Genomic DNA, 22,109 nt, shown 5'->3' on the forward strand with positions numbered 1-22,109 from the left:
TCATGCTCTGAGCCTTCGTGTATCGGAATCTCTAGAAGATTAGTCTTGCATATTTCAAATCATTCAATTATTTCAGTTTGGTCTCAAATTTTCGCAAGAAACATAACACCTGAGAACAGTTGTTCTCATCTTTGCAGTCCTATGTACTCAACAACCCACATCTCTCCCTGATTCAAACTCAATTCTCAAACATAAGCATCTTCGTGCCCACAGTCGTCGCCGGAGAACATTGCAATGAGAGATGACCATCAACCTCAATTTGTTGCACGTTTGCAGAGTTCACATCTACAAACAATCTTCTCATTGTCTGAAGATCATCAACCAATAGTAAAATGTAGATGCATGAAAAGAGATGCTTCCCTTGGTTTACAAAACGGAGTCGTAGGAACACAGGACTCTGATCACCTTTCTACGTACTTGCACACAAGTACTATCTTACCTTGACTTGCCCCAAAACCAATCCTTCTTCTAGGACCAAAAACCCAACCAAAACCATGATAACATCAACTCCTCCAGTCCACTCAGCTCCTCAGTGAATTCAACCTTCCTTCTGAAGCCAGTTCCAAGCAGACGAGAACATAGAGCGCATAAACCTTTGTTTAAGATAGTTCTGCCCCAAGTCGTCACATAACAGCTAGCAGATGCTCTGGTGATGAATTCCACCACCTATGAAAGCATGAAATCTTGCATTAGCAGATGCGAATCCCAGAAGCATGACCTACACCAGAACTTCTCCACAAATTGGTTAAACCAACTAATACCTTTTCTGCTTTGCTAATTCACTTTCTGCTGCATGTCTTGCATTTCTTTTCTCAGCTTCTCCACCATTTCCTTGTTCCCTTTCTTCTTGTAACCTTCGATAAAAGCAGTGTAAATCTCTGAATTCGTTTCAAAACCTTTACCTACCATCTCTGCCTGGAGCCTCAAAGCGTCTTCCATCTTCCCCTCCAAGCACAACCCAATTATCAAAACCTCATAAGTCTTCCCTTTTGGCAACAAACAAGAATCATCTGCTGCACCTCTCAAAATATCCAGAGCTTCAAAAACCCTACTCTGATCACACAGCGCTATGGTCATCGCATGTATTGTTGATGCCTCTGGCCCAAAATTTTTTCTGCACATGTCCTTATAAACCAGCAATGCCGAATCAACATCTCCTCCATTACAATACCCCTTTATAAGGTGCTCATAGGTGACACCGGTACTCTCCAATCCATTCAATTCCATTTCTCTCGCCAATTCCTCAGCCCTCTCAATCAGTCCACTCTCGCAAAAACCGGCAATGATTGTGTTGTAGGCCAAAACATCAGCCTCGATTCCCTTGACTCGCATCTCAACCCAAATTTTCTCGGCTTCTACAACCTTCCCATCCTCACAATACACAGCCATCAAGACACTATAGCTGTGCACATTCGGCGCACAGCTCGACCTCACCATTTCGTCCCAAATCTCCTCAACTCTCTCCACAGCGCCATCCTGATAGAAGCACGTCATCAATGTATTAAAAGTACGCGCATTTGGGCTAATTCCGACAACCCGTTTCGAATTCCCCACATTTCCACCATTACTCACCCCGAAAACCTCCTTATAAATCTCATAACCTGCCAATGCACCTCTACACCTACACACCCAGCAGATTAACGAATTCAAAGTACTGACTTTAGGGCTCAGACCACGCGACCTCAACAACCTCGCGATTTCCAGAGCCTCATCGACCTTCTTCGCTTCCAAGCAACACTCGATCAACAAATCAAACACGAAGGGCGCGGAATCGCACTCCCGGTACGTCATCACAAGCACCTCGAAAACCCCGACAGGCTTCGTATCTGGGGAGATCCTAAGGGCTTCTCTGATCAAGCCCTGAGCGTGGTGCTTGAGACGGGCCCTAGAGAGGACGTGAATGGTCGTAGCGTAAGAACGCAGGTCATGGTCGCAGAGGGAGCGACGCTGCGTGAAGAGGAAGAAGCGGAGGGCGAGGTGGGGATTGTTCCGGAGGCGGAGGGCAATTTGAGAGAACTCCGGCGGGGCGAGCCCGTCGGGGTACATGGAGCGGAGGTGGGTCCAGCGCGACTTGGAGCGGTGGTGGGTCAGGAGCGAGACGACGTCGGATACGAGCGTTTCGCCGGAATTTGCTGCCGAGGAGAATGGAGAGCAGAGATGGTGGCGGAGGTTGAGGAACGGGAATCGAATCGCAATCGCCATTGCCATGAACAGACCATTCCGCTCGATTTCTGAAGTTTCTGAGCTCGAAAGTTGACTCGATTTGGCGTTGAGAATTAGGATCGAGTTTGAGAAGAAAAAACGGTCGACGACGTTCCTATCGAAGTGGAAGCTAGCTAGAGTATCGTCTGTGCCTTATGTTTTGACGCAGCGAGCGAAGGCGCGGGAGGACGGAACCCGACCCGAATTGACCCGATTTTTTTGGGTCCCCGTTACCCGACCCGACCTAATTGATCCTTTTTTTTGGGTCGGGACTGGTCGAGGCCTTCTTGACACCTAGATGATTGGGCCACTTGGGCCAGACGAGAAGAAGATAATTGGGCTTAGAGCTAAATTGTGGCCCATTGGGAATTTGGTAGTTTGTGGTTTGCGGATTGGAGGTGCGAATATTTTCATATGTTTTTCTTTTCTTTTAACGCTAGAAAACATTTTTAAAAAGCTTTTGCTCCAATCAGTCTTAATTTCCATACCCTTTTTCTTCTTTTGCTCCTCTTCTTCCACAGTTCTAGCAAAAGAGCGCATCTTTGCACGTGGAAAGAAATCAATTTCGGTCGAGTTAGGATGAATTGTTACAAATTTGAAAACCGAGGAAAATTGTCAATGTACAGTGTCGGAAAATTTCGCATTGAAATAGGATACTACGAACTCAAATTTTTACGACTTACCATGAAAAAACTAACTACGATAAGGTAAAACAAACGTTCCAAAATTTAGTGGATTTAAGAAGATGAACTTAAAAGTTCATGCAATAGGAAGTATCTCACTTACCAATGTTAAGAAATGTTATTTACATATATTCCAAAATTTATAGAAAATTTGAAAAGTCAAGATTTAAAGTGTTAGAGATTCGATATGGTTTTTCAATCAAATTATTTTATTCTTTTTTAACCATTTAATACCAAGCAAATATAATTCACATAATGACGATACAGGCTTTACATGAAATTTATCGGTAGAATTAGTTTGAGGTGGAAACCATTTTTTAGGTTTGCTTTAGGGTACATAGAGAGAGATAGAGATAGAGATAGAGATAGAGAGAGATTAAAGTAGCATGCGTAAGTGCCAATCTCAATAGAAGAAATTCTTTCACCTCAATGGACGCAAAGTTCCCAAGGACTCGAGCTCTAAAGATAAAGGCAGGGCTGATTAGCCACTTTTTTTTTGTTGCCTTGTTCCCTATCAAAACCAAGCCATATTTGTTGAATTTGCGAGTGCATACATATCATAACTAGGCATCGCGAGTGCAAAAGAAGGATTAGAAGAATTGATCTCAAACCCATTTAAGCAATAACAGTCTGCTCTACCGCAAACACAGCCGTGAATAAAAAAGAGACGCGGAAATGGTACAAATGGTTTTTGAAGTTTGTCTTAATGTGCAATGTCGTTTCTAAACTTTTAACATAATCAATGGGGCCTCTTAACTTTGATCTAATATTTAACGCGGTCCATGAATTTTTAAATTTTTTCATATAGTTTATGGACTGCGTTGAATACTTACCAATAGTTCATGGATCATATTGAACAAATTTAAAATCTAGGAATCATATTGCGCATTGAGCGAAAGTTCAGAAATGACATTGTACGCTGGATCAACATTTAATGACTATTTGTGCTATTACCACGAAAGAGAAAAGCAAAATGCTATTCATTGCACAATCTCTTTTCCACTTTTGCAAGTACGATACGATTATTCCAAGATGAAGGAAAGTGGAGAACTAGGAGTAGTGTTCACTTCAGGTTTCAGCTAAGCAGAACATTTCAGATGTTTCAGGTGGTACCCCAAAAGAGCCAAAGAAGAGAAAAAAGAGAGATAAGTGCAAACAAAGCAGTGTTGTTGACCGAATGGAATTGATGCCTCTCCATCTTTTTTAAACCATTGAACAGTCACCCCTTTTCTTTTCTAATTACAACCACTGAACTCTAGCAAGTGACCAAAAAAAAAGAGAGGAGAAGAAGAAGAAGAAGAAGAAGAAGAAGAAGAAGAAGAAGAAGAAGAAATGCAAAACACAGCATCTTGAATTATTGATGAAAATGAGCATGGCATACGATGCTTCCCAAGGTTAACAAACCATGCTTTTTTCAAGCAACTTTGATGACCATAATGTTTAATCAAGTTAGAAACTTTGCGACACGGATTAAATGCGAATCAATTCCCATATGTGTTTCAATTGCAAGTTGGTACCATAGGAAGCTGCATCTATTGGTAAAAAAAAAGGAAAAACCAGATAAAATGAGGAGATTCCCACACCATGGGTCATAAGAAAGATACGTGTGGACAACACACTAATGAAAATGCCCTAAATTGCTACTAATAAAACTTTATATTCTAAAATATATGGTGGATATTATTTGGAGCCCACGAAATTAGGTGCGTGAGAGGGGGTTGGAAATTTGGAATATGTTCTATCCTGTGGATTGAGATTGAGATTGAGATTGAGTGGTTGCTAGTTGAAGCATTTTAGGTTTCTTTCCTTTCCTTGTCAAAGCATTTTAGAATTTGGTTGCATCAGAAGAGGTTAAAGCATATGACAAAATGCAAACACGTACGCTTAAGATAAAGTCCAAGGGAGTATGTTAATTACATTTTGAGCCTTTGCAAAAGCAAAAAAAAAAAGAAGAAGGTGATCTTCGTGCGGAAGTTATCGATTTCGGGTACCAGAAATTAATTAATTAAACCATGCTCAACAGGAAAAAAAACCTTAAAAAAAAAATCTTTTTCCACTTTATTATGGAAAGACAAAAAAAGAAAGAAAGAAAGAAAGAAGATAATTGTGTAATCAAAGTAAAGTCTTTGATTTTCCTTTTTCCTTAGAGGAATTCCAAAAGTAAGTTTATACGACGTGTGAATTTACAACGGCATATGATATTTTAAGCATATGTGGATATGTGTTATTTTAACTCCGAGAGGGTAATATTAGAAGTGGAGGGGACTTTTTATCTGTACATATATGAACTGAGAACAATTCGCCGTCGCATTTAAGTTATGTTTTTTTCTTAGATCAAGTAATTGTAGTGATAGGCAAAAATATTCTCCGACTATTATTAAGGCAACCACATATTCTTAGCTTATCGATAGGATTCCATTCCATATACCTTAGTCGCTCTGGCCCTACTAAACAACGATTAATTGCTGGATGTAGATTATTTTTGTTCTGATTCTGTTGAGAGGATGAAATACCCACCGATATGCCATGTTCTGTATTCGCCTGAAAGTTTCTAGATTAAGCACTGATCCTCGAGAAAAATGCCTCAATAATACATTCTAAAGTTCAATATGCTCTGGCGAATAAATTTACTGAATAATTCTATAGGTTTTTTGTTTTTTTATTAAATGTTGGTGTGCCCTTTAACTTTACGGCTTCAAAAAATTCATTCTCTTTAATTGCGAATTTCGAAGAAGTAATGCTGTCTTATCGCATCTAGGCTAAATTATGGGAAAATTATCAAAAAAGTCTTAAATCTATTACAATTGTGTCAATGCAGCCCTCAACATTTTTTTTTAACAATTGAGTCCTAAGCTTTTTGCATTTATGTAAATTCAATCAATTTAGTTGGCCGGCGCCGACGTGGACACTTTTTAACAGTATATTATTAACTTTGAATTTTTTTTTTCTTCTCCTTCCTCCAGCCGGTCCCCAATCCGGCAATCGGCTAGAGGGGGCGAGGCTTGACCTCGCTCTCGTCGAGCCTCGACTCTAGCCGATCGCCAATTCGATCACCGGCTAGAGGAAGAAGAAGAATGAAAAAAAAAATAAAGTAAAAAAGTAAAAGTAAAAGTAAAAGTAAAAATTCAGGAAAAAATGTTAAAATATTATCAAAAATAGACAGGGCAATGCCGGCTGGTGTCCACTTTAATTCCGGCCAGCTAAAGTTAGACGGATGGACTAAATTGACACAAATATAAAAGGTTAAGAATTTAATTGTTAAAAATGAAAAAGATTTAGAACTGAATTAACACACTTACAATTTAGTTCAAGCAAACGAAATTTGAGCATAGTCCCTTTTAACATATTTTGTTTGGTTTTGGAAACATTTCGATATGTTTTCCTTTGTATGTAATATATATGCATCAGAAGAAGCTGATTGATCGTGCAAAGTGAAAGTCGCAATTATCCATGTGGGACACGACCAAAAAATTATGCCTTGTGTCTCCACTTTCCCTTCCTGACGGCAACTTATTCTCTTGTGTACACTCAATTTACAACCATCACCACCATCCCCGGAAGCATAATTCCTTCCCTTCCTTCACCAGCACGCCGAGGAGAAAGAGAAAGACAAGAGAGACTAACCCTTCGTTAAAATCCCCCCTCATCAACCTCTGCTCTTTCCATACCAAATGTCCACCATGAAGTACCATGAAATCTCCCACTTCAGCCACCCCCAGCACGTCCTCAAGTTCGAGTACACCGAGTCCCCGTTCAAGTGCGACGGGTGCAAGGAGATCGGCATCGGGTCGCGCTACAGCTGCCCCTGGTGCGACTACGACCTCCACTCCCACTGCGCCCTCCCGTCCACGACCATATCCCACCCCTTCTACCCCAAGTGCTCCTTCCAGTTCCTGTCCAGGCCGCCGGCGGAGGACGGGCCTCGGTACTGCAACGCCTGTGAGAAGGACGTGACGGGGTTCGTGTACCACTGCCAGGCCTGCGGGTTCGACCTCCACCCGTGCTGCGCGAAGCTTCCGATGGTGCTGGACGACGGCGACGTGAAGCTCTACCTGTATAGGAAGGTGAGCGCGCCTTGCCTTAAGTGTGGGAAGAAAGGCAGGAGCTGGAGCTACAGGTCCAGCTGCAAGAGGTACAATTTGCACGTGGCTTGTGTGAGGGAGATGTTGGTGGAGAGTTGGCATGACATATACGTCGGGCTTGGGAAAGGCGGCAGCGGCGGCGGCGGCTGGGGGACTAGGAGAGGGCTTCCGACGAGAATCCCCAGGTTGAAGGACACGCTCCAGACACCACATAACAGGAGCAGGAGCAACAAAAAGACGTGTTGCGAGATGGCGGGCCTGGCTCTTCAGTTTGTGATATCCGCGGTGTTAGGCGACCCGACAACCCTCATCGCTGGTGTTATCGGCTCGCTCATGTCTCGGGCGTGACCGGCGGCGATTTAATCGGACTGGATTGTGAGTTTGCTAGTAAGGGACATGATGAATAACGCATCCAAGATCTGGGTGGTGTCCAGATGGTGCGTGCATGCATGATGATACGGTCTTTATTAGGTTATAATCCAAAGTGTCCGAACTCCTCTATTGTGAATAGACTTGTTCACCGTGCTTTAGTTTTTCATTCACGTTCTCTCCAAAGGCAAGGTTTTCATTCAAGACATTCTCGAAAAAATACTTCAAAAAGAAAAAAGAGAGAGCGAACGAACCCGGTCGAACCCGAGTTAGGTAAGGTAGCCGAATCTAATTACCTCTTTTTTTTTTTCCCTCGAACCTCTTAACATTTGTAGCATGTTATGAATTATTGAAACTTACGAAAGGGAGCTGCTTATAGTTAGATGTCATTTTATTACTCTCTTATTCTTAAGTCCATTATTCCATTGGAAAACCCTATGCATGTGAAATTCCAACGATGGCCTTTGTTCCAAAAAAAAAAAAAAAAAAAAAGAGAGAAATCCAATTACTGTCGCAATACTTGTAGTTGATCGCAAGTTGATATCATATGTCTTAATCATGGGAAGTGACAGAAGAAATGGTTTTCATGGCGCGAACATATTGCATATCTTAATGTTGTTGTAATGTTAATGGAAGAATCCTCCTTTGGATTTATTCCATAAAGTTGGCGTGGCATGCGTTGATAGCCAGACTTTGAAGGAACCTTCACATTATTTTGCAACTTCATTTATTACACTATAGTCCTGTATATATAAGTTACATTTTTACCTTTATTGTCGGGTTATTCTAGGTCGATGATCATTGGCTTCTTGACCTCGATTGAGATTCACTATTTTCGCTGGAGAATTTAGAAAATGGAAATCGTTTCCAAACTCTTTCTACTAGACCAAGCTAATCATTTACATACGAAAAAAAATCACGATATCCACGTTGGTCCGCTCTCGAAATTGCGTAAACTCTTCCAAGTATTCTGCACTATCAATGGCTTAGTTTATATCAATCGTTGTTCGGAAGAACGATAATACCCGACCTTTATTTTCTTTTCCGGGTCTATGTAATGAGACAGGAAGGCGAGCAATCCAATGTGGCGTCCAAGGAAAGGTACCGAAATATATCCCCGTCAAGCAATTAATAAAAACTAACGACAATCGAAACAAACAAATTACGAAATTACATCGTTATCCAACGGACCATGTCAAAAAGCGCGCGACATTCCTTCTCTAACATTTTCACCCCCCCGTCGGATCGCAAGCTCAACCCTAGAAGACATGGGGATCTGCAGCTCGAGCGAGTCGACGTCCGTGGCCACCGTGAAGCTCGTCCTCCATGACGGGCGGCTCCAGGAGTTCTCGTACCCCGTGAAGGCATCGCACGTGCTTCAGAAGAACCCCGCGTGCTTCATATGCGACTCAGATGACATGGACTACGATGACGCCGTCTCGGCCGTCGACTCCGAGGAGGATCTCCTGCCGGGGCAGCTCTACTTCGTGCTGCCGGTGAGCTGGCTGGATAGCCCTCTCGGGCCGGCCGAGATGGCTGATTTGGCCGTGAAAGCGAGCTTGGCCTTGGGGATGAGCAAGGATCAAGCGAAACGGGCGTACAGTGCACGTAGATGTGGGTGTGATAGCAAAAGAGTGGTCGAGCCAGTGGTGCTTGCGAGCACGAGAGATGTGAGAACGGAACGTCGCAATAAAATCTCTCTTGCCGGTGGCGCCGGGGATGGAAGACCGCCGGTGAAGAGAAGAGGGAGGAGCGGTAGTCACGGCGGACGCCGTGGACGCAGTATTAAGGCAAAGCTGAGTATTATTTCGGAGGAAGACGAATAATTTCGATAGCACTTCTCGTTTTGGGCCAAAGTTTTGATGGCAGTATAGGTGTAACTTTGTCCTTGGGTACATATGGCGAACCTAAGAGCAATATGTATTTTGGGCCATGCAATGCAATACCTAAGGAGTGTAACTTAACATGCATGCTGCTAGTCTTTTCTCATTTTTCACGTGACCAGCCATAGTTGATCAAATGGATTGAATAAGCATAAATGCAAAAATTTTATGAATCAATTGGCCAAAAAAAAAAAAATTTATAAATGAATTGACACAATTACAACAGGTTTAGAATTTTTTTGGTAATTGTCTCGCTAAAAGTGGACAAGAAATTTCAACTAAATTAGGAAAAATTTCAATTAAGGGCCCTAAATACCATCATTTTCTTAATTAAGAGCTCGAAGTAGATCTTATTTCAAACAATGACTCGAAGTACTTTATTTATTTTAAAGAAGGGTCGGGCATTTTTGTTCTTTACTCTTTTTTTATAATTTTTTCTTTTTTCTGTTTTCCTTTTCTTTTTCCCCTCCCCTCCCCTCCCCTCCCCTCCTCTCCTCTCCTCTCCTCTCCTACCCCAACCAATGCGGCCTCGGACGACGGCCGCCATGGCCTGCGTCGGGCGACCCTAACCCTTGCTTGGGCCAGCATCGGGACTCTGCTGCCTAAGGCCGGCATGGGCGACCCTCGCCCTCGCTTGGGCCAGCATCGGGTTCCGCAATGGTACTCCGGAATCGGTTGCGACTATGAAATCCCGACCCCATTATCCAAAAGCAACGGAACCTTCTTGTGCACTGGGTTCGACTTCGGAAGCAACTAGCTCTTCCCTTCTTCAAGTCTTCAATAATGAGCTCGTACTCGAGGCCCTTCGGTTTCATGAATTGAGTATATTTAAGAAATAACTGGGAAAATTCGCTTCTTTTTCATTCATGAACTCAATCGTTTTTTGCCGAACACTTGGAAAAATGTGTGATTTAGCACAAATATGGAAGAGGGTATCATGAATTGTAATCTTTCATGCATCGGAAAGTAAGCTAAATCTGAACTAGCTGACATTTAATTTCTCTGTTATTCAAAAGGGGGATTTTTAGTACATCGACGTGTTGACCAAGGACGAGGATGGCCATCAAAATTACCACCAGCACCATTAAACGACGAGGCTGATAGTGGACGTGGACTTTAAGTCTCAGTTCGAAGCGGCGAGGCCCACATAGAGCTACAAGGAGCTCACGGACGTGCTGCCATTGATCTTCGTCAGGGACGAGGTCAAGCTCAACCTAGACATGGCCACGGGTCGTGAACTGCCGGTTCTAATTTATGAATGGACGGTTCCAATTCATGACCATGATGGAACGGGAACCGGTTCAAGGCCCGGTTCCGGTTTCAAATTTAAAATTTAATTTAAAATAATAAATAAATAATAATAATAATAAATTATCAATTATAAATTATAGTCAAATTGTACATTGTAATCAAATTTGGAAAAAAAAAAAAAAGGAAATAGAATGGGCTTGAACTTAATGAATTATCATTAAGCGCCTACATATCTTCTTGGGAATATAAGAATCAAAGCTCATATAATTCTTTTACCTTTGATAACCCCAACTTACCTCATCGTCAATCGTCGCTACCTATTGCGGTACCCGTGTTGGTGATATCTCTACTATCATCATTGAATAATTCGTCATCTCGATCCAGCTCTTGTTGTCGAAATTTAGCCTTGATCCTATCATAGACACAAGCTTGAGTCTCCACAACATCCGAATTTAATCTTGAACGGCGGTCGTCCAAAATTAATCCTTCAATGCTAAATGCTTATTTAATCGCAACCGTTGAAAAATGGGTTGCTAACATCTGTCTTGCGATGAGAGTGAGGGTTGGGAATTGGGTTGAATGAGTCTTCCACCACTTCAGAATTTTGAAATCTGTGTTGTGTTCGAAATCACGGAACTCAAAAGCAATGGTTAAATAATTTTCTAATTCGAAAATATTACATGTTGCTCCATTTTGTCTTTTTTATCTATTAATTAGTAGATTGTATCATCTACTAAGTCTACCACTCTCGTCCCTTGTGAGGCACTAGGTTGAGAAGATCCACTATCACCTAAACCATATCTACTACAAAATTCATTATAAAATAATACTATAGCGTTTTTAACCTCTACTTGTATAGTTTTAATATCTACTGTTTCATTCAAATGTAAATAATCATAGTAATAATCATTTAGATAATCATACAAACCATCTAATTTAGTATGTGATACAAAAACAATAGCAACCAAATAAATAAGAAGAATGCAGGCATAATAATGCAATCATTTTGCTTTCATAGCTATAATAGTCGGAGCTAATTGAAAATCTTGCTCATATTCACAAAAAATACCAGTAATGTTAACACACTCTATTAAAAATAAATGCGTAGTAGGATAATAAACACCAGATAAAATATAAGTTGCATCATCAAAAACTTTCAAAAAATCTAAATTTTTTTTGCAAACAATCCAATCTTGAGGGAGTAAAGTAATTTCAAAAATATTATTCGAAATAAACGTACATAATAAACATTTACAAGTAAAAGATTGATGAAGCAACTCGTAAGTAGAATTCTAATGAGTCGGAACATCTTTTGAAAATCTTTTTCATTTTTGTCCATGTGATTTACAAAATATGCCACATTCTTTTATAACTTGGGGACGACTCTATAAAAATTTAATTGCTCTCTTTATTGGAGTGAGAAAAGTCTCAAAAGTTCATAAACCATCTTGTACAAATAAATTTAAAACATGGCAATCACATCTAATGTGAAAAAATTATCTGCTAAAAGAGGATTTACAAATATTTTCTAAATCGGGAATGAAAGTGGTATTTGACGCAGTATTATCAAAACCAACTGAAAAAGCTTTATTAATCAAATTATATTCTTCTAAAACTTGCCTAATTATTCTATAAATATTATTAGTAATATGCCTTTCATCAAACACTCGAAATGCAAGTATTCTTTTTTGAATGTTCCAATCGTCACATATCCAATTATATATGATACCCATATAAGAATGAATTTGCCAAGGATCGCTCTAAATATCGCTATCTATATGCATACGTCCATTGAAATCTGCAAAAAAAAATTGCAAAGCTTTTTTTTTTTTATACACCCTAAAAAGTTCTCGTTTAAGAGGAGTTCTCGGAACAGGTTTTGCTTACGGAGTATATGTAGTGTTGATCAAAAAATTCAAACCAAAATTTTCACCAATAGTAAAAAGTAAATGTTCAATGGCAACATATTGAGCTAATGTTTCTTTGTAAAGTTCATCACTATAACGAAATAAAGGAAAAGTGTTATGATTGGTGTATTCGGAAATTTTTTGTTGCCTGGTGTCGATCCCCATTTGCATTGCATGTTTTTGCGTTAGATGACGACGGTATGTTCCATATCCGTCTCCTTTATTAAAATTGTATGATTTCGTATAATATTTACAATTTATTTTATATTTGTCTCCGCTTACATGTACCTTGTCGAAGTATTGTCATAAGTTGGATGTACTCTCCCGGGCGTGCCGTTCGACTCCTTTCTTTGTCGACGTTTCTTCGACGCCGATAGGAGGATGAAAACTTTTTTGCATTGGGTCGTGCTTGACGTTGGGAACATAGTTGATATTATCATCATTGTCTACCCAACATGCAAACTCACGAGAATCATATTGAGCATGATGTTGAGGATAATCGAATTCCCTCATCCCCATAGACATCGGGTCCTTTCCTCTATTGCCAACTCTGCTTCCACTTGCTATTTTTTTCAAATAATTGAACGGAAAGGTGATTTTTAAAATTGAGACAATTGAGCTAGGATTGAACGTATTGAGAGAATTGAGAATTGAGAGAATTTGTGAGAAAAAAATAAAAGGGGGGGAGGGGGAGGGATTGCAGCGGCCATAAGAAGAAAAGAGGGGGGAGGGGAGGGGGGGTGGTGGGCCCGGGTGGGGGGGGGAAAGAGCCATGGCTCTTTCCCCAATGGAGCCGGCGGCCAGCCACATTTTTTTTTGGGTCGATTCTTAATTTTTTTAAATCGAAACCGGCCCGTGAGGGGCCGGGCCGGTTCCTATTCGGAACCGCCGGTCTCGATCAATAGGTCGGTTTCGGTTATTCCACGGGCCGATTCCGAGTCCAAACCAGCCTGTGGCCATGTCTAGCTCAACCGGATCGTCGCCCTCGTCCGGCCCGATGTCAAGCTTGGGCGAGGGTCGCCCAACATCGGCCTAAGTGAGGCCGAGGGTCGCTCGCAAAATGCCGGCGAGGGCGGCGGTCGCTCGAGGCCCGCGATGGCTAGGGGAGGAGAGGAGAGGAGAGGGGGAGGAAACAGAAAAAAAAAAAAAAAAAAAAAAAAAAGGGAAAAAATCGCAAAAACAAACAGTAATTGATGAAAATGTCCTTTGGTCTTCAAAGAAGGGCATTTCGGGCCCTTATATGAAATAAGATCCACTTCGAGCCATTTAATTGATAAAATAAAAGCAGGTCCGACACATTCGCTTGGGGAGATCTTGCCAAGAGGGAGCTTCAGTCTAAGCTTGTTAACATATCTAATTGGACCCATCTTTATGCAAAAACTTAAAACAGTGATTTATGCGCCAATTAAAATGTATTAAATATTACACACTACATCAATTCTTCAATATGGGATTTATCAATCGATTTACTTGTTTGTTAAGTAAATAAGGTTTGGAAAATTATTGGCGAACATTCTTAATTTATTTAAAGCAACTTTGCTTGAGTCATTGATATTATCACGTGGAATTCAGTTTGCATTTTCAAGAACTTATGGAGATTGCTGTTGATGTCTGGATCGTATGGGTAGCTTGGACTAAACGGTATCTTCTTGAGGGGCGTCTTTGTCCGGGCAATAATGCCTAAACATGACTGCACGTATGCTTGGAGAAAGATACTCAAAGCTAAGTCTCTTTTGAAACCTCGTGTTAATTGTTAAGCACTTGGTCTGGAAATGGGGAAAAACACTTCATTTGAGGCATGATAGCTGGCATTCTTATCTGAAGTTTTATCTTCCAAGGGCCATCCATGATTCCTCCTTGCCTCTCCATGCCAAGGTGTCTTCAGTAATACGTGGTGATGAGTGGACGTGGCCTGCTGCTCACTTAATCTTCAAGGATGGATCTATAATCGCATCAAAGTACAATCGGCGGCCGATCATTGAATCTTGCATCATCATCGGTGATGAGCACACACCTAAAAATCTCTCTTCAGTAGTTACGGCTTTGCCAAAAAATGGTGCGCGCTTAGATTCGATGTGCCCGGCACTATCACCGTGCAAACATAACAACAATCTCAATAGGTTGAGAGAGCGTGAAAAAAACGCCTTGCAAATTCCAGATCTATTTCTAAATCGGAATAGAAGAGTACCCAAATTTAAATTTAACTCTAGATTGGGAGAGAGTAATCGCAAATTGATATCTGTCGGTCACAAAGTCACTATCATATAAGCCGATTTACAGAGAAAAAGAAGGGAGGTGGCGGGAAGAGGGAGAGAAATCCTAGGCAGAAAAGTTGGCGGCAGAAACTGGAAGCTTGCTAAAAGCGTCTTCTCTGGCCTATTTTGGGATGTTCATCTTTTGGATGATGATGCATTTGTATGGGTCTGATCTTCCCTTTCTTGTCCGCAAAAAAAAAAGAAAAAAGAAATGGACATACAAATCACAGCCTTACTTTCTTTATTATTACTTATTTTGCGTTCAGATTCTATGAAGGAACACTAGGAAAAGTTTAAAGGCTACATTTCAGATTTGATAGCAGCAACGAGCTGGTCATAAGCTTCCCCCCAAGCACTCTTCATTTCCGGGCACCACATCTCCGGAACCGCTTCTTTTATGGTCTCCATCAGTGCATATTTCGTCACCTGCCTCAATTTGACATACATGGTCATGGTCACAACAGCAGCTTCTCCCAAGTTATGCCAACAGCACTTGATGCAAATTTTGAACAAGACCCCGAAAAATCGACACCAGCAAAAGGGGTTAATCATATGAGTGCGCGTTCGCGTTACTGTACCTCGAAATGTTCGTCGGCCACGCCGCTTTCGTGGTGGACGGAGCCCAGTTTCTTCAGGCTCGACTCTCTCACCGTGACTTTGCCCGCTTTCCGGAGCTGCGCCGCTGATTCACAGGTCTAGTAGCAAAAAGAGTGCCAAAGGGGAGTTGATTGATCAGGAGAAGAACCGTGTGATATAAAATTGGACGAGGCATCATTGAATGGAAGTAATGAACGCAAAAGATCAAACCAATAGTCATGAGGATGATAAGGTTGAGGTGGGCTTTGGTTTTACCATAATGAAAACAGACATGGCATGGGTCTTGAGCTTAGGATTCTGTTCGAGGGGAACATTTGAGTCCCTCAGGAATGGGAACACCTTCCGGGCTGATGGGGCAATCTCAAATATCCTGCACATGAAGTAACCAATCATTTTCTTCCTCTACATTCAGATCACACAACATGAATGAACATTGATGGAAAATTTACAAATCGTTCGAGTTTGTCGCACACGGACAGAGACGAAGATGGGCTTACTTCAAGAAGAATTTGAGACCCAGTTCTGCCGCATTCTTCTTCATCACACTCCATGACTTCACCACCAAAGCTTCCTGCTCTTCTGTGAAAACTCTTCCTTCCATTTGGTTCTTTTTACTTCTCTTTTTTGCCTATGGAAAGTGGGTTTTTTGAGAAACTGAGCAAATAGTACTCCTAATCAAGAGGTTGGATTTGAAATGGTTTAGGTTTGCTGAAGCAATCTTGGAATGAACTGTGGGTTTTTATGGGGTGAGGCCATGAGCATGGAGAGTGGCTCTTCATGGCACTGAGAAGCCATGCTCAATCCAATTTGTGTCAAACTTGGATTCAATTTCTTTCCTTTGGCTGATAATGTTTGAGATTGAGCCGTCACATGCAAGAAAACCAGGGGCTGTCCGCTGTCCAAAGGGTACACAGTTTTGAGGTTTTGACCAAGTGATAGGCCATGGTTGACAGTTTTAACTTCTGATCTTTTTGTGTTGATAATACTGATAAAGGAGGCCTCTTTCCTTTTATTGTTTCTAATTATGTTTCCCTTAGAATGAACAAACTCAATGTCGGAGTATAAAGAAAATGACTCCAACCTAGAAGAGCAAAATCACTTTGGGAATCAATTTTCTGTCTCGCGGCTACGTGGTATGCTTCGTTTTCGTGCACCAGGCTAAGTTTTATCTTCAACCGAACCAAAGACACGTTCACAAAGGACTAGAAAATACTTGATGTACCTTTTTCAGTCATACAATAGCTCGAGAAATTGAGTCAAGTAACCACCGAATTTGTGATCTCGTGAGTCTTGAGAGCTCATGCCCTTGATCGCCATATCAAACGCAGCTCAATCATGGTTTAAATTGGACTTTTCTGAGACTCGAGATCGAGTAAAGCCTTGTACTAGAAGCCTAAGACTCATTCAGGAGTGCCGCGTCTTCTCCAGACAAATACAAACCATCTTTTTTCTAATTAGATGACTGATTCTTAGTTTCTGGTTTGATTAATTAGAAGGTTGGGGTCCAATAATTGAGCACAAAACATTGAGACAGCCGCCATGCCCTCGGTAGAAGCAACATTCACTTTACCCATGATCTGTTTTCTTCTATGTAAGCACTTAAAGTTATGATTGATTGGACCGAATATAAGCCATCCGGATTCCCGCATCTGCTCTCAAACTTGAATTTTTCTACTGCAAAGATCAACGTTGGATGATCGGTGGGTCTTTGTCATCAGGTCTCGTCCCATGTTTTGGACAGAGGTACGGTTGTTTGTTCCTACTGTCTTGCTGCTATTCATTCTGGTTCACTAATCAAGTCTTATTACCTTCATTAGAACCATGGAATTTGTCAAATGTAGCACGAACTTGAGAAGGGAAGAATTCGGGCGATCACTGATTAAACTGTACAATCACAAAAAAGAGAAGCAGCATTATGCAGGATCATTGAAGACAACTTCATACATTACTGTCACATCTCCTCGAGATTCAGCAGAACTCTCTCGTAGTGGGTGGGGTGGGTAACTATCAGGTAGAAATCTGAGGCTTCATTTCGCTCTTGATCGCGGCTGCCAACTGATCGTAAGCTTCTCCCCATGCACTCTTCATCTCGGGTGACCACATCTCCGGCACCGCCTCTTTGATGATTTCCAACAATGCAAACTTCACAACCTGCAAAATGCAAAGCACCATGTTAAACATTGCTCCATGAGTGCATGAACGATGGAAAAACAATCTTTATCTTTTGAGTTCACTGGATTATACAACACCCCTTTTTGCCTTAGGATCCTTCACATGAGTACCTTCATCGAATAAAAACTACACAAGACAGATACAAATGATTGGAATCTTACCTCGAAATGTTCGTCCACCACATTGTATTGGAAATGAGTAGCACCCAAGTCTTTTAAATTGGACTCTCTCACGGTAGCTTTTCCGGCTTTACGAAGTTGTATGGCCGATTCACAAGTCTGTCGAGCAGCATGAACGACCATATCAGAATAACTGAAGCTTGAACGAATGCCGAAAAGAGCATTCAAATTTGGGATCATCCCTAACAAAATGATCAGTGGGTGAAAAACTGAACTCTGACCATAACAAATACGGTCATGGCATGGGCCTTGAGCTTCGGGTTTTGCTCCGGAGGAACATCTGAATCTCTCAGGAACGAAAATAGCTTCTTGGCTGACGGTGCAATCTCAAAGACTCTGCTCAATTCATGTGAAATCAAACCACATTATGGTCGATCCTTATTTAAACACAACTTTGTGAGAATATTTGTGATGTGCTAAAGAAATGAAGCTGTCATGCTTAGCAGCTGTGGTCATCACCTGAGGAAGAACTTGAGGCCCAGTTCAGCACCATTCTTCTTCATTGAATTCCATGACTTTAGGACTAGAGCTTCCTGTTCCTCTGTGAAGGCTCTAACTTCCCACTTTTTAATCCTCTCCACACCTTTTACAGGTGAAGATATACTCTCAAAGGCCGGGAGTATAAAATGACATCTGCATAGAAGATAACAGAGCTCATTTTCCTTACCTCTAAGCGGCTGCGAATTTCGACATCTGAGCCTGCCCAACCATCCATCTCTTTTGATACATGAAAGCTCGTTGGACTGACCCTGATGCACGAGTCTTGACCCAGATTTGGGCATTGGAATAGTCCCACATGCAAAGGCAGGAACTTCAGTTCCTACAGCACGAAACATAGTTCGCTTAAGCAGAGGGAGAGGTACGCATGAGAAATAATCAAGCCAGAAGCAGAAAAAAGAAGACAGCTAAGGAGACAATACCATGAGAGACGTGAGGCTTGATGTCCATGGGATTCATGGTTTCTGGTTGGTGATCTGTTGATCAGAGAGACTGGAGAACTGAACTGAAGGTGAGCTGATTGTCAAATGTTTTTTATTGAGAAGACCGAACCGCCCTCGCTATATGAGGCTGAATGTATCTTCACCAGTTGGGTTCTCCCTGAGAAACTGGAGAAGTGGCTTGCCCTTACGAGACTGCCTAAAGCCCGCCCTTTCGAGCTTGGGAAGAGCCAAATTGCACGGTTTAACTTTTGCGAGCGACCGCCAGAGATCCCCTTTTTCCCCACTTAAAAAATAAAATAAATAAAAATATATTACAATATTATGTCACCGGCCGGCTGGTGTCCACGTCAACATCGGCCGGTCAAAATTCATCAAATGGACTGAATTGACATAATTACAAAAGATTTAGGACTCAATTGGCCAAAAAAAAAATGTAGAACTGAAGTGGCACAATTACAATAGATTTATGACTTTTTTATAATTTTCCCATCAGCTGATGGTTGGAGTTTTCATATGTTGTTATCTTCCCGGATCACAACATGGCCCTTACATACTATTACTGACGGTAACTAAAAATCACCACCTGAACCTCGGGGTTCAAACACAGGATAAAAGGCGGTCGCACTGGAGAGAGAGAGAGGCTAATGGAAGCTAGAGAATTTGCGAGTCAGGCAACAGATCAAATTATCAGGCCAAAAGAACACACACGTAACAGACCAACTAGAATCAAATTGAAGAAAATAATATGGAAATTGGACAAAATCGCGCAGCATTATGCCATTATCGATCTGACTTGTGTCACATACAATAAAGATGTACAGGACGATGCGATAAAACCAAAACTAACCACAACCGTAGTTTACATCAGATGTCGCAACAACAGACTCAAATGGAACTTCAACTCTCTCCTTAACAAGGCATCTAGGCTGCCCGTTCTCCACGACTAATACTTTTCCGGGAGGACACTGAACACCTCGTTCGCTACTGCTAACTACTTGTCTCAAAAACAGACCCAGATGCTTTAAGGGGCCATTGCTTGTCTCAGACTTAGCACCAAAACCAGCCAAGCTCAGTATTGATATCATACCAACAAGAGTAGCCACCGTCTTGGCTGCTGAACCAATGAAATGACCCAGTCGAAGGCCCTGGTTTCTTGACCCGCTTTGCCCCTGATTCTTGTCAATCTCATTCATATTCTTCTTTAATTCGTTTGTCAGATCGGAAGAGATCATCCCATTTCGGACAGACTTGCGTGGGGAAAAGCTTGAAAGATGAAGTGGAGGGCGGCTAGGATATGGTGGAAGCAGGAGGTCGTTGTTGTGCTGCACCGTCTCTCCAGCAAAAGCAGAGGCCTCTTGAATCACTTCCAATTCTTCCCCTTTGTACTCCTTGAGCTTATCAAGAAGCATCTTACGGCTGTATTCGATCTCAGCAAGGGCCGCTTCCCTCTCATACCGGTGGTTTTGTTGCATATCCTGGCCATTAAAATCAATCTTTTCAGGTAATATAAATTACAGAGCTACCCCAATTTATTGCACGAGTATATATGACCATTGAAACACAGAGGATCGCTCGAAGAACACACAGACTAGACCACTGAGAGGTCAAATAAAGCTCAGCTGCATGCTCGCATGACAATAACAAAAGAACAAAACCGAGTTCTGCATTGCATTGGTGTAAGTTTTAAAACGTCAGCAAAACTTGCACCTAGTCAAGGGTGGCTGTCGTAGCCCGTGCATGTAAGATTAAGAAAAGTAATAGAGGGATAGAAGAGAAGCTTCAGCAAAAAAGAATGAAATCTTGACCGAAGACCAGCCTTGGAGAGTGTGTCCAGTAAAATTTTACAATAGGTGGCTTGAGTCAAGCCAAATGGAGCAAAATTGTTCAGAATATTCTCTCTGTTTACAAGGGATGGAAGCGACACATAACAAAAAGGGACCAACTGTCCCTAACAAAGCGATCAACTACACAGTTGATCGATCATGGGACATATGCAACTACGTTTGCATATGCAATGAAAAAGAAGAAACTTCATCATATCGCATCAAGGAAAATGCCGACAAAATGCTCTAACGTCAGTGCTCATTGAAGAGTTCATTTAGCATCCAGTTTCAACTGAAGGCTATGAAGAAGCTCCTACGCTAACAACATGACATTTTATCAAATAAGCCAGACGAGTTTTAGACTGACTATTTCAAGTTGCTTCTGCAATGCAATGGCGTCGATACCTTTGGGAAAAGATTTAGAAGAATATGAGAGCATATAACAATAATGGGAAGGTTTCGAAAAATCTCACGCAAGTCAATAAGCTAGTAAAGAGAAAAGATCTAATGCGTAAATCAACAGGACAATGCCATTCAGTCAAAGTTACACACAAAACCACCAATACTCCAATTAAGGCCCACTATGCTGAACAGTGAACATGAAGTAGAATCCCTACAACACAACCAACAACAGCAAATAGGGTGAAAAATGATCCCACAGATGCACTCCAGAATACGCAGCTAACAATAGCTCCGGCATTTGCAAAATCCAAGCGAAAGGGAACAAAACCTAGGGAAATTTGCAATGGGAAAAAACCAGAATATGAAGCGAAGGAGCTTCGACCTGCAAAGAGGAGAGCTGAGACTCGAGGGCCTCGAGCGCATCGCATATGTTGAAGAGCCTCTCTGCTTCTTCCCCTTCCTCTGCTTCGTTGACCTCGCCATCTTCTTGCTTCTCGTCCGGTGGCGGAGCGGCGGAACTGGTGGCTTTGTGGACGCAGTTGCTGATCTTCAACCTCAGCTCGGTGGCTCTCGCCAACACCAACCCAATTCCCTCTTCTTCCATCTCCGTACAGCTCTTCCCTCAAAATCCCTTCTTTCTTTCCAAGTTCTTTCTTTTTGCGTTCGGGGGTCGCCAATTGTCAAACAGACGAGCTATCGTTAGGGTTTGTGAACGGGGAAAAGAAAAGGGTTTTCTGGATTTGTCAAAAGGGGTGGGGAGCAGATTTTGCAGACAAAAGCCGCTAAACGTTACGACTTGGAGCCGCTGTGGCATTTAAGTGATCCTGGTGCAGTCTCCGCAGATGACTCCTCTCGGCTTTTCTCGCTTGCTAGCCAGACACAGCTCACTCCGGAGCAATGGATAAAATTTCGTTTTTCGCCTGTTTGGGCCGGAAGACAGTGAAAGATCTCAATGCCCTTAGTTTTAGGACGATGCTATGATTACTCTCAACACCCGTTCAGTCCAGGGAATATGTTGAAATGTTTATGGTTAGGATGGAGAGGATAAAAGTAAGACTGAAAGATCAATCGAATTGGAAACCGACCGGACTAGGCCGATCAGCTTGATTTGGTCTCCGATTCCATAAAATTAAAACCGATTACGGTCGGTCCAAGAAACCAGACCGACTAATATATTATTTAAAAAAAATTCCTAAATTTCTAAAATTCAAAAGTGATTATTTGATGCTTAAAATGCTAAGTAAGTATAACTTCTAGATTTAGTGACATCGTGATGCAATTAAGGAGAGGTGATCCGGTGAATACATCGTTAATGTGGAAAATTTAATGAAAAATCACAAAACCAAATACGACCGGTCCAATA

General features: G+C 41.7%; 7 protein-coding genes across 8 annotated transcripts in view; 3 read left to right on the forward strand and 4 right to left on the reverse strand.

Annotated features, from left to right (window-relative positions):
* Positions 1–22,109, forward strand: part of LOC115735585 (DNA repair protein REV1) — an 870,695-nt gene that overhangs the window by 607,868 nt on the left and 240,718 nt on the right. The gene's annotated exons all lie outside the window — the stretch shown is intronic.
* Positions 48–2,325, reverse strand: LOC115735639 (pentatricopeptide repeat-containing protein At2g15980). Its single transcript, XM_048272933.1, has one exon. It carries the CDS (start codon positions 2,206–2,208, stop codon positions 775–777), a length of 1,434 nt encoding a protein of 477 aa, XP_048128890.1. The 5' UTR covers positions 2,209–2,325; the 3' UTR covers positions 48–774.
* Positions 6,344–7,518, forward strand: LOC115735640. Its single transcript, XM_030666998.2, has one exon. It carries the CDS (start codon positions 6,557–6,559, stop codon positions 7,313–7,315), a length of 759 nt encoding a protein of 252 aa, XP_030522858.1. The 5' UTR covers positions 6,344–6,556; the 3' UTR covers positions 7,316–7,518.
* LOC115735753 lies at positions 8,554–9,180 on the forward strand. Its single transcript, XM_030667147.2, has one exon. It carries the CDS (start codon positions 8,605–8,607, stop codon positions 9,160–9,162), a length of 558 nt encoding a protein of 185 aa, XP_030523007.1. The 5' UTR covers positions 8,554–8,604; the 3' UTR covers positions 9,163–9,180.
* Positions 14,847–15,980, reverse strand: LOC125312460 (hemoglobin-2). The gene is made up of 5 exons (XM_030667221.2): positions 15,879–15,980; positions 15,727–15,833; positions 15,485–15,599; positions 15,211–15,327; positions 14,847–15,058 (listed from the first exon to the last, which is right to left on the reverse strand). The coding sequence occupies exons 2-5, from the start codon at positions 15,828–15,830 to the stop codon at positions 14,933–14,935; spliced, it is 462 nt and encodes a 153-aa protein (XP_030523081.1). The 5' UTR covers positions 15,831–15,833; positions 15,879–15,980; the 3' UTR covers positions 14,847–14,932.
* LOC115735807 (non-symbiotic hemoglobin 1) lies at positions 17,081–18,656 on the reverse strand. Its single transcript, XM_030667219.1, has 6 exons — positions 18,501–18,656; positions 18,248–18,400; positions 18,040–18,163; positions 17,802–17,916; positions 17,563–17,679; positions 17,081–17,380 (listed from the first exon to the last, which is right to left on the reverse strand). Exons 1-6 carry the CDS (start codon positions 18,535–18,537, stop codon positions 17,237–17,239), a joined length of 690 nt encoding a protein of 229 aa, XP_030523079.1. The 5' UTR covers positions 18,538–18,656; the 3' UTR covers positions 17,081–17,236.
* On the reverse strand, positions 19,243–21,731 carry LOC115735804 (plastid division protein PDV2). The gene is made up of 2 exons (XM_030667216.2): positions 21,129–21,731; positions 19,243–19,996 (listed from the first exon to the last, which is right to left on the reverse strand). Exons 1-2 carry the CDS (start codon positions 21,348–21,350, stop codon positions 19,364–19,366), a joined length of 855 nt encoding a protein of 284 aa, XP_030523076.1. The 5' UTR covers positions 21,351–21,731; the 3' UTR covers positions 19,243–19,363.

Source organism: Rhodamnia argentea, chromosome 11, assembly GCF_020921035.1.
Source record: "Rhodamnia argentea isolate NSW1041297 chromosome 11, ASM2092103v1, whole genome shotgun sequence".
NCBI classification, from domain to species: Eukaryota; Viridiplantae; Streptophyta; class Magnoliopsida; order Myrtales; family Myrtaceae; genus Rhodamnia; species Rhodamnia argentea.

Excerpts from the sequence above, each read along its gene's own strand:
- LOC115735639 (XM_048272933.1), bottom strand. The coding sequence starts at position 2,208 with ATGGCAATGGCGATTGCGATTCGATTCCCGTTCCTCAACCTCCGCCAC.
- LOC115735640 (XM_030666998.2), top strand. The coding sequence starts at position 6,557 with ATGTCCACCATGAAGTACCATGAAATCTCCCACTTCAGCCACCCCCAG.
- LOC115735753 (XM_030667147.2), top strand. The coding sequence starts at position 8,605 with ATGGGGATCTGCAGCTCGAGCGAGTCGACGTCCGTGGCCACCGTGAAG.
- LOC125312460 (XM_030667221.2), bottom strand. The coding sequence starts at position 15,830 with ATGGAAGGAAGAGTTTTCACAGAAGAGCAGGAAGCTTTGGTGGTGAAG. Across the intron at positions 15,600-15,726 it reads GGTCTCAAATTCTTCTTGAA|GATATTTGAGATTGCCCCAT; the intron begins GTAAGCCCATCT and ends CTTCATGTGCAG. Across the intron at positions 15,059-15,210 it reads TGGCCGACGAACATTTCGAG|GTGACGAAATATGCACTGAT; the intron begins GTACAGTAACGC and ends AAATTGAGGCAG.
- LOC115735807 (XM_030667219.1), bottom strand. The coding sequence starts at position 18,537 with ATGAATCCCATGGACATCAAGCCTCACGTCTCTCATG. Across the intron at positions 18,401-18,500 it reads CAAGCCTCACGTCTCTCATG|GAACTGAAGTTCCTGCCTTT; the intron begins GTATTGTCTCCT and ends TTCGTGCTGTAG. Across the intron at positions 17,917-18,039 it reads GGCCTCAAGTTCTTCCTCAG|AGTCTTTGAGATTGCACCGT; the intron begins GTGATGACCACA and ends TGAATTGAGCAG.
- LOC115735804 (XM_030667216.2), bottom strand. The coding sequence starts at position 21,350 with ATGGAAGAAGAGGGAATTGGGTTGGTGTTGGCGAGAGCCACCGAGCTG. Across the intron at positions 19,997-21,128 it reads CTCAGCTCTCCTCTTTGCAG|GATATGCAACAAAACCACCG; the intron begins GTCGAAGCTCCT and ends TTTAATGGCCAG.